The 15,435-nt window shown below is 49.8% G+C and overlaps 1 protein-coding gene across 1 annotated transcript in view; it reads left to right on the top strand.

Annotated features, from left to right (window-relative positions):
• LOC132571379 (zinc finger protein 420-like) overlaps window positions 1–15,124 on the top strand; it is a 30,599-nt gene extending 15,475 nt beyond the window's left edge. Inside the window, exons 4-6 of the mRNA XM_060238176.1 lie at window positions 4,594–4,664; window positions 10,271–10,397; window positions 12,750–15,124. Coding sequence (XP_060094159.1) covers window positions 4,594–4,664; window positions 10,271–10,397; window positions 12,750–15,124 — 2,573 coding nt within the window. The remainder of the gene's footprint in view (window positions 1–4,593; window positions 4,665–10,270; window positions 10,398–12,749) is intronic.
• Window positions 15,125–15,435: the final 311 nt, after the last annotated feature.

Below are 15,435 nucleotides of genomic sequence, written 5' to 3'. Positions count from 1 at the left end.
CTTATTTTCATGTCAGCATCCATCCAGCGTTCAGGCGTTTTCTACGATTTGCAGTGGGTGCTCGTCACTTCCAATTCAGGGCCCTGCCGTTTGGACTGTCTACTGCTCCTCGGGTGTTCACGAAGCTGATGAGTGTGGTGGCTGCCCATCTTCGTCTGCAGGGAGTCGTTGTCTTTCCATACATCGACGATTGGCTTCTTGTGGCGAAGTCGAGGGAGAGTCTAGCAACCCACATCGCTATCACTCTGCGTCTTCTTGGCACCCTGGGCCTGCAAGTCAACCTGGAAAAGTCCCATCTCACTCCTTCAAAGACAGTTCAATTCATAGGGGCTCTGTTGGACACTCAACAACATCGAGCATTCCTCCCTTCGCAGAGAGCGAAGGACATTATCACTCTGGTACAGCTACTTCAAAGGCGGCAGTGGGGCACGGCTCAGCAGCTTCAGCGGATGCTGGGGCTGATGGCCGCGACGACAAGCGTGCTACGTTTCGCAAGACTGCACATGAGAGGCCTACAGATATGGTTCTTGCGCCATTTTCGACCTCTCAGGGACTCACCTCGGAAGAGGTTCACCATTCCACCCGGGACTCTCCGCTCCCTGCAATGGTGGGGAACAGAGAGCAATATCCGTCAAGGGGCCCCTTTTCATCTGCCGACCCCTACAGTAACCATCGCTACCGATGCCTCCATGTGGGGGTGGGGAGCCCACCTGGAAGAGCTATGTGTGGGGGGCAAGTGGCCACCGAAACTGAGCCGGTGCCACATAAACTATCTGGAACTGCTAGCAGTTCACTTTGCCCTTCGATCGTTCCGCCCGCTGCTGGTGGGACAGACTGTGGCATTGCTTACGGACAACACCACTGCCCTGTGTTATATAAACCGACAGGGGGGGACAGTGTCTCGCAGGCTATGCTCGCTGGCGATGGACCTCTGGGAGGAGTGCCTCCAGTGGGACATTTTTGTAAAAGCTACACATCTGCCGGGGGTCCTCAACATACAGGCGGACTCGCTCAGCAGGGGTGGAGCCTCCCCTCACGAATGGGAACTGCATTGGAGGTTCCTAGAGCCGGTGTTCCAACTTTGGGGCTACCCACAGTTGGACGCTTTCGCCACAGCGCAGAACAAGAAGTGCCCATTGTTCTGTGCCAGGGGAGGTGCGGATCCGGCTTCCTTGGGAGACGGACTTCTACTTCAGTGGGAGGGCTGGTTCCTGTACATGTTCCCGCCCTTACCTCTGCTAACGAGGGTGGTCCACAAATTAGTGCAGGAGAAGCCACGTTGCATCCTGGTGACCCCGTGGTGGCCCCGTCAGAGCTGGTTTTCGATCCTGCTCCAGCAGTCGAAGGGGACCTTTTACCAGTTCCCGGCAGAACCGGACCTGTTGTCGGCCCAGGGAGGGCACGTGTTCCATCACAACGTGCCGCACCTGAAGCTGACAGCGTGGTTCATCGACCACTAGACTTTTCCACCAGGGTTCAGCAAGTGCTCCAGAGTAGCAGGAAACCTTCCACCCGTGCCTCTTACGAGAGGAAGTGGAAAAGGTTTAGTGACTTTGTGGCTGACTCTCCAATGTCACCTGACACTGTGGGGCTGCCCACAGTTTTTGAGTTTCTTTTGTCCTTGGTGGATGAGGGGCTGGTATTCTCATCCATTAAGGTCTATTTAGCAGCTATTTCTGCTTTTCATGGTTCAGTTGAGGGTTACTCCGTCTTTGCTCACCCGCAGTCCAAGAGATTTATGAAGGGGTTGTTCCGCCTTCATCCCCCGTCTAGATCCCCTCCACAGCTGTGGGACTTGACTCTGGTTCTGGACAAGTTGACTCGTCGTCCCTTTGAGCCTATGGCGACATGTTCCCTGCAACTTTTGTCTTGGAAGACTGCATTTTTAGTTGCCATAACTTCGGCACGTCGTGCGGGGGAGCTCACAGCGATGCGTTGTGACTACCCATACCTTGCCTTTAGGGAGGCTGGGGTCTCTCTGGCTCCAGACATTACTTTTCTCCCGAAGGTGGTTTCCCAGTTTCACCTTAACTTAGAAGTTTGGTTGCCCACCTTTTACCCTAGTCCTTCCTCGGATGAGGAACGCAGACTGCACGCGTTAGATGTTAAGCGTGCCCTCCTGTTTTATCTAAACCGTTCACGGGGTTTTCGTAAGGACAATCAACTTTTTGTTTCCTACTCTGCCCCAAAGTTAGGGTCCAAAATTTCCTCTCAGAGACTGTCCAAATGGCTTACTGAGACGATCAAACTTTGTTATTTGTTGGCTAAGAAGCCTTTGCCTGGACCTGTTCGTGGACACTCCACAAGGGCGATGGCCACGTCGGTGGCATTCCTGAAGGGGGTGTCCCTTTCCGATGTCTGCAAGGCGGCTACCTGGTCTTCTCCGCATGCCTTCATGAAGCACTACGCGCTGGACGTGCATGCTCAGCAGAGGACTCGGTTGGGAGCTGCGGTGTTGCAAGCTGTTTCTTCAGGCTGACCGTCTTCCCGCCTCCAGGTATGCTTTGCTTGCTAATCTCCCATGAGTGTGAGGCACAGAGACCACGAAGAAGATAGACAGGTTGCTTACCTGTAACTGTAGATCTTCGAGTGGTCATCTGTGCATTCACACTACCCGCCCTCCTTCCCCGCTGCTGACGGTCTCTCTTCAGTAAGGGGCTTTCAGCGGTCAGGGAGGAACTGGCGGGATTGCCGCGCGGGCGCTGGTGGGCATGCGCAGTGGGTCGCCTGCGCATGCTCGTTGGCGCCGAGCGCGGAAAAATCCCGGGCTTTTTCAGATACCGATTCGGGGATCGGCGCAGGCGCACTATCCCATGAGTGTGAATGCACAGATGACCACTCGAAGATCTACAGTTACAGGTAAGCAACCTGTCTTTCTGGCGAGGCATCTTGTCATGGGCATTTGCTCCTAATCTTTCAGTAAAAGTTTTATCTACATTGCGTCACAAGAGCCCATTTGATGACTTCCGGGCAAAAACTGACACCCTGAGGCTCACATCTGGGCCAAATGTGTTTCTCTTCTGCCTCTTCCAGAATTTAGGAAAAAGTATTTGGAACATAAGAACATAAGAGAAGCCAGGTTGGATCAGGCCAATGGCCCATCTAGTCCAACAATCTGTGTCACACAGTGGCCAAAAATTTTTTATATATACACACACACACACACTGTGGCTAATAGCCACTGATGGACCCCTGCTCCATATTTTTATCTAAACCCCTCTTGAAGGTGGCCATGCTTGTGGCCGCCACCACCTCCTGTGGCAGTGAATTCCACATGTTAATCACCCTTTGGGTGAAGAAGTACTTCCTTTTATCCGTTTTAACCTGTCTGCTCAGCATTTTCATCGAGTACCCATGAGTTCTTGTATTGTGAGAAAGGGAGAAAAGTACCTCTTTCTCTACTTCCTCCATCCCATGCATTATCTTGTAAACCTCTATCATGTCACCCTGCAGTCGACGTTTCTCCAAGCTAAAGAGTCCCAAGCGTTTCAACCTTTCTTCATAGGGAAAGTGTTCCAGCCCTTTAATCAGTCTAATTGCCCTTTTCTGGACTTTCTCCAATGCTATAATATCCTTTTTGAGGTGCGGCGACCAGAACTGCACACAGTACTCCAAATGAGACCGCACCATCGATTTATACAGGGGCATTATGATACGGGCTGATTTGTTTTCAATTCCCTTCCTAATAATTCCCAGCATGGCGTTGGCCTTTTTTATTGCAAACACACACTGTCTTGACATTTTCATTGAGTTATCTACCACGACCCCAATATCTTTATCTTGTTGAGTGTAGACAGGGTGAGATTTCTCACCCCTAGGAAGGGGGTTTATGGAGCAGGGTCTCTCTCTCTCTCTCTCTCGGCTTGACTTCACGAACGAAGATTTAAGAAAGGTGCAGTAGTCCACGTCTGCTGCAGGCTCGCTGGTGGCTGACAAGACCAATGCGGGACAGGCAGATCCGGCCACAGTGGCTGCAGGGAAAAGTCTGATTTGGGATTGGTGCTGTAGCAGTGCGATTCTTCCTCAATCTCCTTTTGTCCTCAAGACCAGCTATGCGTGCGTTCTCAAAGGAAGAGACAGCCTGGTGGATGGTGTGCCTCCATGCTTTGTGATCTGAGGCTAGGTCAGACCACTGGTGATGGTTGATGCGACAGGTGCCAAGGGATTTCTTCAAGGAGTCCTTGTACCTCTTCTTTGGTGCCCCTCTATTTCGATGGCCGGTGGAAAGTTCGCCATACAGGGCAATCTTGGGAAGGCGGTGGTTTTCCATCCTAGAAATATGCCCTGCCCAGCGCAGCTGCGTCTTCAACAGCAGTGCCTCGATGCTTGTAACCTCCGCCCGCTTGAGGACTTCAGTGTTGGTCACAAATTCACTCCAGTGGATGTTGAGGATGGTGCGAAGGCAGCGCTGATGAAAACGCTCAAGGAGTCGCAGGTGATGACGTTATAAAACCCACCATTCGGAGCCGTAGATGAGGGTTGTCATCACAACCGCTTTGTAAACATTGATCTTTGTGCCTTTTTTCAGATGCTTGTTGCAGGGTACAAACAAGCAAATGGAATAGAAAGTCTCTTTCTTCCTGTGTCTCACAGGCAGTGGAGAGATGCTGTTGGACCGCGGTCTTTTCAGAGGTGCAGAAACGGCTGCTGCATCTCCAGTCCAGGTAGGGGATCTGAGGAGGGCACAGCCTGGGTCCTTCTTCCTTTCTCAGGGGGGCTTTTGCTCCTGCAGTTTCTAGAAGGTGTCCAGCTAAGAGAGGCTCTGGATGCCACTCCCTTTATCCATCCCAAGCCTTAAATTCTGTACCCAACCAGAAGACTCCCTTCCATTGTGCACTCTCTGCCTCATCTCTGATGAAGAAGAATTGCAGATTTGTACCCTGCCCTTCTCTCTGAATCAGAGACTCAGAGCGGCTTACAATCTCCTTTATCTCCTTCCCCCACAACAGACACCCTGTGATGTGGGTGGGGTTGAGAGGGCTCTCCCAGCAGCTTCCCTTTCAAGGACAGCTCTGCGAGAGCTCTAGCTGACCCAAGGCCATTCCAGCAGCTGCAAGTGGAGGAATGGGGAATCAAACCCGGTTCTCCCAGATAAGAGAGCTATGGCTGACCCAAGGCCATTCCAGCAGGTGAAAGTGGAGGAGTGGGGAATCAAACCCGGTTCTGCCAGATAAGAGAGCTCTGGCTGACCCAAGGCCATTCCAGTAGGTGCAAGCGGAGGAGTGGGGAATCAAACCCGGTTCTCCCAGATAAGAGAGCTATGGCTGACCCAAGGCCATTCCAGCAGCTGCGAGTGGAGGAGGGAGGAATCAAACCTGGTTCTCCCAGATAAGAGAGCTATGCCTGACCCAAGGCCATTCCAGCAGGTGCAAGCGGAGCAGTGGGGAATCAAACCCGGTTCTCCCAGGTAAGAGAGCTCTGGCTGACCCAAGGCCATGCCAGCAGGTACAAGTGGAGGAGTGGGGAATCAAACCCGGTTCTCCCAGGTAAGAGAGCTATGGCTGACCCAAGGCCATTTCAGCAAGTGAAAGTGGAGGAGTGGGGAATCAAACCCGGTTCTCCCAGATAAGAGAGCTATGGCTGACCCAAGGCCATTCCAGCAGCTGCAAGTGGAGGAAGGTGGAATCAAACCTGGTTCTCCCAGATAAGAGAGCTATGGCTGACCCAAAGCCATTCCAGCAGGTGAAAGTGGAGGAGTGGGGAATCAAACCCGGTTCTGCCAGATAAGAGAGCTCTGGCTGATCCAAGGCCATTCCAGCAGGTGCAAGGGGAGGAGTGGGGAATCAAACCCGGTTCTCCCAGATAAGAGAGCACTGGCTGACCCAAGGCCATTCCAGCAGCTGCAAGTGGAGGAGTGGGGAATCAAACCCGGTTCTCCCAGATAAGAGAGCTATGGCTGACCCAAGGCCATTCCAGCAGGTGAAAGTGGAGGAGTGGGGAATCAAACCCGGTTCTGCCAGATAAGAGAGCTCTGGCTGATCCAAGGCCATTCCAGCAGGTGCAAGGGGAGGAGTGGGGAATCAAACCCGGTTCTCCCAGATAAGAGAGCTGTGGCTGACCCAAGGCCATTCCAGCAGGTGCAAGTGGAGGAGTGGGGAATCAAACCCGGTTCTCCCAGATAAGAGAGCTATGGCTGACCCAAGGCCATTCCAGCAGGTGCAAGGGGAGGAGTGGGGAATCAAACCCGGTTCTCCCAGATAAGAGAGCTCTGGCTGACCCAAGGCCATTCCAGCAGCTGCAAGGGGAGGAGTGGGGAATCAAACCCGGTTCTCCCAGATAAGAGAGCTCTGGCTGACCCAAGGCCATTCCAGCAGCTGCAAGTGGAGGAGTGGGGAATCAACCCGGTTCTCCCAGATAAGAGAGCTATGGCTGACCCAAGGCCATTCCAGCAGCTGCAAGTGGAGGAGTGGGGAATCAAACCCGGTTCTCCCAGATAAGAGAGCTATGGCTGACCCAAGGCCATTCCAGCAGCTGCAAGGGGAGGAGTGGGGAATCAAACCCGGTTCTCCCAGATAAGAGAGCTATGGCTGACCCAAGGCCATGCCAGCAGCTGCAAGTGCGACCTGGCAACAGTGATCCATGCAACGGTCACCTCGAGGTTGGACTACTGTAATGCCCTCTACATGGGGCTGCCCCTGTACCGAACCCGGAAACTGCAGCTAGTGCAAAATGCAGCAGCCAGGCTGCTACTGGGACTGCCTCGGTGGGAACATGTGCAGTCTGGGCTGCGGGACCTGCACTGGCTGCCAATTGTTTACCAGGTTCGTTACAAGGTGCTGGTCATTACCTTTAAAGCCCTATATGGTCGAGGACCTGCCTACCTTAGGGACCGTCTCTCTCCATACGTTCCCCAGAGAGCACTGCGATCAAGCTCAAAAAATCTTCTTGAAATCCCTGGGCCAAAAGAAACTAAATTAAAAGGTACCAGAGAACAGGCGTTCTCCACAAAGGCCCCCCAATGGTGGAACCAATTGCCGGAAGAGGTGCGGGCCCTACGGGATCTTAACCAGTTCCGTAGGGCCTGCAAAACCGCCCTCTTCCAGCTAGCTTTTTAAGACAGAACTCTTGATAAGATCAATAATACCGAGCCATCTTATATGCCATTCGACTGTATTTGAATGTCTTACTGTTTTATTGGGTTTTATTCTTTAAATTATTAACTGTATTATCTATTGTTTATTTGTATCATGGTTTCGACCATGTCCTGTTAGCCGCCCTGAGCCTGCCTAGGCGGGGAGGGCGGGGTATAAATAAAAGTTTATTATTATTATTATTAAGTGGAGGAGTGGGGAATCAAACCTGGTTCTCCCAGATAAGAGGGCTATAGCTGACCCAAGGCCATTCCAGCAGCTGCAAGTGGAGGAGTGGGGAATCAAACCCGGTTCTCCCAGATAAGAGGGCTATGGCTGACCCAAGGCCATTCCAGCAGCTGCAAGTGAAGGAGTGGGGAATCAAACCTGGTTCTCCCAGATAAGAGGGCTATGGCTGACCCAAGGCCATTCCAGCAGCTGCAAGTGGAGGAGTGGGGAATCAAACCCGGTTCTCCCAGATAAGAGGGCTATGGCTGACCCAAGGCCATTCCAGCAGGTGCAAGTGGACGAGTGGGGAATCAAACCCGGTTCTCCCAGATTAGAGAGCTATGGCTGACCCAAGGCCATTCCAGCAGGTGCAAGGGGAGGAGTGGGGAATCAAACCCGGTTCTCCCAGATAAGAGAGCTCTGGCTGACCCAAGGCCATTCCAGCAGCTGCAAGGGGAGGAGTGGGGAATCAAACCCGGTTCTCCCAGATAAGAGAGCTCTGGCTGACCCAAGGCCATTCCAGCAGCTGCAAGTGGAGGAGTGGGGAATCAAACCCGGTTCTCCCAGATAAGAGAGCTATGGCTGACCCAAGGCCATTCCAGCAGCTGCAAGGGGAGGAGTGGGGAATCAAACCCGGTTCTCCCAGATAAGAGAGCTCTGGCTGACCCAAGGCCATTCCAGCAGCTGCAAGGGGAGGAGTGGGGAATCAAACCCGGTTCTCCCAGATAAGAGAGCTATGGCTGACCCAAGGCCATTCCAGCAGCTGCAAGTGGAGGAGTGGGGAATCAAACCCGGTTCTCCCAGATAAGAGAGCTATGGCTGACCCAAGGCCATTCCAGCAGCTGCAAGGGGAGGAGTGGGGAATCAAACCCGGTTCTCCCAGATAAGAGAGCTATGGCTGACCCAAGGCCATGCCAGCAGCTGCAAGAGGAGGAGTGGGGAATCAAACCCGGTTCTCCCAGATAATAGAGCTATGGCTGATCCAAGGCCATTCCAGCAGCTGCAAGCGGAGGAGTGGGGAATCAAACCCGGTTCTCCCAGATTAGAGAGCTATGGCTGACCCAAGGCCATTCCAGCAGCTGCAAGGGGAGGAGTGGGGAATCAAACCCGGTTCTCCCAGATAAGAGAGCTATGGCTGACCCAAGGCCATGCCAGCAGCTGCAAGAGGAGGAGTGGGGAATCAAACCCGGTTCTCCCAGATAATAGAGCTATGGCTGATCCAAGGCCATTCCAGCAGCTGCAAGCGGAGGAGTGGGGAATCAAACCCGGTTCTCCCAGATTAGAGAGCTATGGCTGACCCAAGGCCATTCCAGCAGATCTGTTAGATCTGTCAGCCGCGTTCGACACGGTCGACCATCGGCTACTGACCCGCCGCCTCGCCGATGTCGGGGTTGGGGGGTTGGCCCTACAATGGCTCTCCTCCTTCCTCGAGGATCGGGGACAAAGGGTGGCAATCGGGGGAGAGCTCTCCCAGAGACGCACACTACATTGTGGGGTGCCTCAGGGAGCAGTTCTATCGCCGATGCTATTTAATATCTATATGCGCCCCCTTGCCCAGATTGCCAGGAGGTATGGGCTTGGGTGTCACCAATATGCAGATGACACCCAGCTCTATCTGCTAATGGATGGCCGGCCTGGATGCGTCCCAGCGAATCTGGACCTGGCACTGCAGGCCGTGGCAACTTGGTTAAGACTGAGTGGGCTGAAACTGAATCCAGCGAAGACAGAGGTCCTTTGCTTGGGTCGGGACTCTCTGGGAGGGGAAATACCTCTCCCGGTCTTTGATGGGTCAAGAGCCTGGGAGTTCTACTGGAGCCTTCATTATCAATGGAGGCCCAGATAGCAGCCACTGCCAAGTCCGCCTTTTTTCACCTGAGGCGGGCGAGGCAGTTGGCTCCCTTCCTAGAGCGTCGGGACCTGGCAACAGTGATCCATGCAACGGTCACCTCGAGATTAGATTACTGTAATGCCCTCTACATGGGGCTGCCTCTGTGGCAAACCCGGAAGCTGCAGCTGGTGCAGAACGCGGCTGCCAGACTGTTGCTGGGGCTCCCAAAGTGGGAGCGCATACAGCCGGGGCTGCGTGAACTGCACTGGCTGCCAGTTATATACCGGATTCGTTACAAAGTGCTGGTTATTACCTTTAAAGCCCTATATGGCCGAGGACCTGCCTACCTGAGGGACCGTCTCTCCCCACATGAACCCCAGAGAGCACTGAGGTCAGCAGGGAAGAACCTGCTGACTATCCCCGGGCCAAAAGAGGTAAAACTCCAGAGTACCCGCACTCGGGCTTTCTCTGTTATGGCTCCACAATTATGGAATCAACTTCCAGAAGAAATGCGGTCCCTGCGGGACTTTGAACAGTTCCGCAGGGCCTGCAAGACCATCTTGTTTCGAATGGCCTTCACTGATTAGAACTGCTAAGTAAAGTTCGCCATCTAGGTAATAGCACAAAATATTAATTTTATTGTTTTTAGAATTTTAATAGATTTTAATTAATTGTAGTTAAAATGTTGTATTGTACAATGTATATTGAATTTTTGTTGTTAGCTGCCCTGAGCCTGCTTCGGCGGGGAGGGCGGGATACAAATAAAAGGTGATTGATTGATTGATTGATTGAGCAGCTGCAAGTGGAGGAGTGGGGAATCAAACCCCGTTCTCCCAGATAAGAGAGCTCTGGATGACCCAAAGCCATTGCAGCAGCTGCAAGTAGAGGAGTGGGGAATCAAACCCGGTTCTCCCAGATAAGAGAGCTATGGCTGACCCAAGTCCATCCCAGCAGCTGCAAGTGGAGGAGTGGGGAATCAAACCCGGTTCTCCCAGATAAGAGAGCTATGGCTGACCCAAGGCCATTCCAGCAGCTGCGAGTGGAGGAGGGGGGAATCAAACCCAGTTCTCCTAGATAAGAGTCTGCGCACTTCACCACTACACTAAACTGGCTCTAAGATGAGGGAATCTTCTTTTTCTTCCAGGGTCCCTTTTCCTTTGAGGAGGTGTCCGTCTCTTTCTCTGAGGCAGAGTGGGCCCTGCTGGATCCAGCACAAAGAGCTCTCTACCAGGAAGTCATGCTGGAGAACTATGGGAACGTGGCCTCTCTGGGTAAGGGTCTTCTTTCCTAGGCGTCAAAGGTGTGAATTGCTGCCATTGGGATGTGGAATGTGTCAAAATATTGAACAACTAATACACCCTTTTGACTCCTGTCCCATTACTTGCCCAGGGGCAGCTGAGGCCAGTGTTGTGGCCATCAGCCGAGTCAGAGAAAGAGTCCTGGCCTTAGGCAAAGGTGGGATGAAAGGGATGAAGGGGCCAGATCCTCATTTCTCTGTTGTCAGGCTTTTCAACACTCCTTTCCCCTGGATGGGATTACAAACGTCTGCTCAGACTGTGATCTGGAAATGATCCATCCCCCTTATGCTGGTTGGGATTGTGGGCTTTGATTTTGACCAGGTTTCTCTCCTTCCAGAAGAATTTCCACTCCTGCTCGCTCTCCTTCCCCATATAAGAATTCTCTCTCCAATCTTTTTAATGTAACTGATTTTTTATATATGTATTTTTTTAATGTTGTGCATCGCCCAGAGCCTGGCACTAGCCGGATAGGGCGACTCATCAAATGCAATAAATAATGATGATGATAATAACAAGCCAGAATTTTTAGGGAGACTATGGTGGAGATAGACAACAGCCATGCATCCAAAGAAAAACAATATAAGGAAACCACTGGAAACAATGTAATCTCCACGTAAACCATGTGCAAATATATTTAGTGCAAAATGGAAAAGAACACTGAGTATGCAATATGTGAACTGTCTCCACAAAGTCTTTCCACAGCCTGATAAATGGCTTCTTCAAGTAGACACAAAGGTGAGTGAAAGATTTATAACTCAGCGTTCAACTCCAAACGGTACGGAGAAAGTAAGGAACGGCTTATTGCATGACTCCTCACAATTTCGATAGTAAACACTTCATCAGCCTCCTTCTCCCGACTTTGTACGGAGCGGTCCTTAATAACAAAACATAAATAAATACTTCTATGTGACTTAAAACCATTCTTACTTAATAAAAGACTGGCGATGCAGACTCACCCTTAGCTAGATTTTTTTAACATGGATTAATGCATGCTCTCTCCAGCTGCTGCTGGCTCTCGCCGTTCACGCTTTGAATGACTCATTAAATTGCCAAGAGGCGCGTGTGTTTAAAGGGAAACAATGCCAACTAAAAAAATAAACTAGCCTGTCGTCTTTAACAAATAGTGCTGTTGTCTCTTAGTTCTTGCCACCTGACGATATCTACCGTTCACAGTCTTACATAGTAATAGTAATAGTGGGTAATATCCATCCAAGGGAAACACATATTTACTGTGAACGGTAGATACCATCAGGTGGCAAGAACTAAGAGACAACAGCACTATTATAGTTTTCCTATAAGTAACTATTCAATGCTGTGTACGTCATTACTTCCAAGGATTCCGTTCTTGACCAAGCTATGGAGTTTTTACAATAAAGCAACTTTTGATTAAAAGAACAAAAGCTTGGTTATTGAGAAATATCGATGCTTGACAATAGTCAAGTATTCTATGAAAAAATTTAAGTCTTGTTAGTCCACATCTTCTCAGTTAAAAGTCTAAATCCCAAGTCCCATTCTATATTAGAGATCTCTAATAAGAGTTGTTAAACTCATGGCTTAACCATGCAGTAAGCCCAGAGTCTTAACTCTGGCTTCTGGTGCAGATCAGCGGCTTCTGCTCCAAAGTTTAGGGCTTTTAAAGGAAAACTTTATCACTTATCCCTATTTCATCTAATGTTATGAATTCCAGTACTGCAGATAGTAAATCCAAATGGCGAGTTATCCTACTTCCTCCCAATACCATATAAGGGAATTCCTGTCTTCAAAAGACTGTCTACTCTCCTGACCTAGATTCTCAACTTATACTTTTGGCTGAGAGTTTATGCTCTTAGCTGAGAGCAATATGGATGCTTATGGTGCTGAAGAGCCTAGAACTCTTGTTGTCACTTTCAGGCGGTGGCGTGCAGCCAAAGAAGGCGGGGGGGCAGGTGAGGAAGGCGGCGAGTGGGTGAGAAAGGCAGTGGGTGGGCAAGGAAGGCAGGGGGCAGGAGAGAAAGGAAGGCAAGGAAGGTGGCGGGAAGGCAAGAAAGGCTGTGGGCGAGTGAGGAAGGCAGTGGGTGAGCAGTGGGGGGGGGGGGGCAGAAAGGTAAAGCAGGATTAATAGTGGGGTCTAGCCCTTCCCGCCCCCCTGGTAGCTACGGGCCTCGGCTGTGGTATTTTAAATATTTAAATCCTGGCTATTCTGGGGAGAGGGGGGGAGGGGTTAGTTAAAGTCAGCCACGCTGGAAGAGGTCAAAGAACTGCTAATCCTTTCCCATTGCCATCACATAGATGCCTTTGGACCTTACCTGCCCTCCCAGGTGCTAACAGTCTCTCTAATTATTCCAGCAGAGGATGATCAGAGGAATAAGGAGGGTGAGGAACTTCATCCGCAATTCCCAGACAGAGTTAATAATGAAGACATGAAAGGAAATATCAGGAATAAAAGCATCCCTAAGAGAAAGAAAGACAGCTGTTTGGTTGAGAAGAGAGATGGAGGAAATCAAAACATATATTTTCCAAAACACAATATAATGAAGACAAGTAAATCTATTCTATGTGGAAAGTACTTCAGATATAGATCACGGCTTATTGAGAACCAAAGAATACATAGAGGAGAGAGACTTCCAGAGTATGAAAAGAAATTCGGTCAGAGTAGCAATCTTCAACCACAAGGAACACACAAAAAATGTTTTGAATGCTTAGAGTGTAGAAAGAGATTCAGTTGCAGTGGAACTTTTCAAAAGCACCAGAAAACCCACAATGGGGAGAAAGCTTCTGAATGCTCTGAATATGTAAAGAGATTCCATGACAGATGGAATCTTCAACAGCATCAAAGAACCCACACAGGGGAGAAACGATTTAAATGCTCAGAGTGCGGAAAGAGATTCAGTCAGAGAGGTGATCTTCAAAAGCATCAGAGAACCCACACAGTGGAGAAACCTTTTGAATGCTCAGAGTGTGGAAAGAGATTCAGTCAGAGTGACACTCTTCAACAGCACCAAAGAACCCACACAGGAGAGAAACTTTTTGAATGCTCAGAGTGTGGAAAGAGATTCAGTCACAGTAGCAATCTTCAACAGCACCAAAGAACCCACACAGGGGAGAAACCTTTTGAATGCTCAGAGTGTGGAAAGAGATTCATCACAAATAGTGAACTTAAACAGCATACAAGAACACACACAGGGGAGAAACCGTTTGAATGCTCAGGGTGTGGAAAGAGATTCAGTGAGAGGGGGGTTCTTCGAAAGCATCAGAGAATCCACACAGGGGAGAAACCTTTTGAATGCTCAGAGTGTGGAAAGAGATTCGGTCAGAGTAACAGTCTTAAACAGCATCAGAGAACACACACAGGGGAGAAACCTTTTGAATGCTCAGAGTGTGGAAAGAGATTCGGTCAGAGTAACAGTCTTAAACAGCATCAGAGAACACACACAGGGGAGAAACCTTTTGAATGCTCGGAGTGTGGAAAGAGATTCAGTCGCAGTTATAATCTTCAAAAGCATCAAAGAACCCACACAGGAGAGAAACCTTTTGAATGTTCAGAGTGTGGAAAGAGATTCAGTCGCAGTTATAGTCTTCAACAGCACCAAAGAACCCACACAGGAGAGAAACTTTTTGAATGCTCGGAGTGTGGAAAGAGATTCAGTCACAGTAGCAATCTTCAACAGCATCAAAGAACCCACACAGGGGAAAAACTTTTTGAATGCTCAGAGTGTGGACAGAGATTCAGTAGGAGTGGTACTCTTAAGCTACATCAAAGAACCCACACAGGGGAGAAACCTTTTGAATGCTCAGAGTGTGGACAGAGATTCAGTAGGAGTGATAATCTTCAACAGCACCAAAGAACCCACACAGTAGAGAAACTTTTTGAATGCTCAGAGTGTGGAAAGAGATTCAGTCACAGTAGCAATCTTCAACAGCATCAAAGAACCCACACAGGGGAGAAACCTTTTGAATGCTCAAAGTGCGGAAAGAGATTCAGTTGGAGTGGTGCTCTTCAACTGCACCAACGAACCCACACAGGGGAGAAACGTTTTGAATCCTTAGAGTGTGGAAAGAGATTCAGTCACAGTTGTAATCTTCAACAGCATCAAAGAACCCACACAGGAGAGAAACTTTTTGAATGCTCAGAGTGTGGAAAGACATTCCGTTACAGTAGCAATCTTCAACAGCATCAAAGAACCCACACAGGGGAGAAACCTTTTGAATGCACAGAATGTGGACAGAAATTCAGTCAGAGTAGCAGTCTTCAACAGCATCAAAGAACCCACACAGGGGAGAAACTTTTTGAATGCTCAGAGTGTGGAAAGAGATTCAGTCACAGTTGCACTCTTCAACAGCATCAAAGAACCCACACAGGGGAGAAACCTTTTGAATGCTCAGAGTGTGGAAAGAGATTCAGTCGCAGTAGCAGTCTTCAAATGCATCAGAGAACACACACAGGGGAGAAACCTTTTGAATGCTTTGAGTGTGGGAAGAGATTCAGTCAGAGTGGCCATCTTCAAGAGCATCAGAGAACCCACACAGGAGAGAAACCTTTTAAATGCTCAGAGTGTGGAAAGACATTCGGTCACAGTAGCAGTCTTAAACAGCATCAGAGAACACACACAGGGGAGAAACCTTTTGAATGCTCAGAGTGTGGGAAGAGATTCAGTCAGAGAGGTGATCTTCAAAAGCATCAGAGAACCCACACAGGGGAGAAACCTTTTGAATGTTCATAGTGAAATCTATGCTGCTAGAAGGGAGGGCAGATCTCTAATGTGTGTAGGGATAGAAAACAGTTAGCCTAGAGACCACCCCATCTTTTATAGCCTGCATAGTACAGGCTGGGCCATGGTAGATAGTTAAGGAGTGGGGCAGAAGCTAATGTGGACTCAAAATGGATGCCTGGATCTAAAATGGATGTCAAGAGATGGTGTTGAGGGAAGTCATGTTTAGGAAAAGATTCCTGGATTATGTCAAGAGAACAGCCAGGCAAGGAGTCCTTGGCAAAGAAGCATCAACAGGACACATGCGTGGAGGTCTTACACAA

Source organism: Heteronotia binoei, chromosome 5, assembly GCF_032191835.1.
Source record: "Heteronotia binoei isolate CCM8104 ecotype False Entrance Well chromosome 5, APGP_CSIRO_Hbin_v1, whole genome shotgun sequence".
NCBI lineage: Eukaryota > Metazoa > Chordata > Lepidosauria > Squamata > Gekkonidae > Heteronotia > Heteronotia binoei.
Note: the sequence above shows the minus strand (reverse complement) of the source record. Positions and strands in the feature narration are given on the sequence as shown.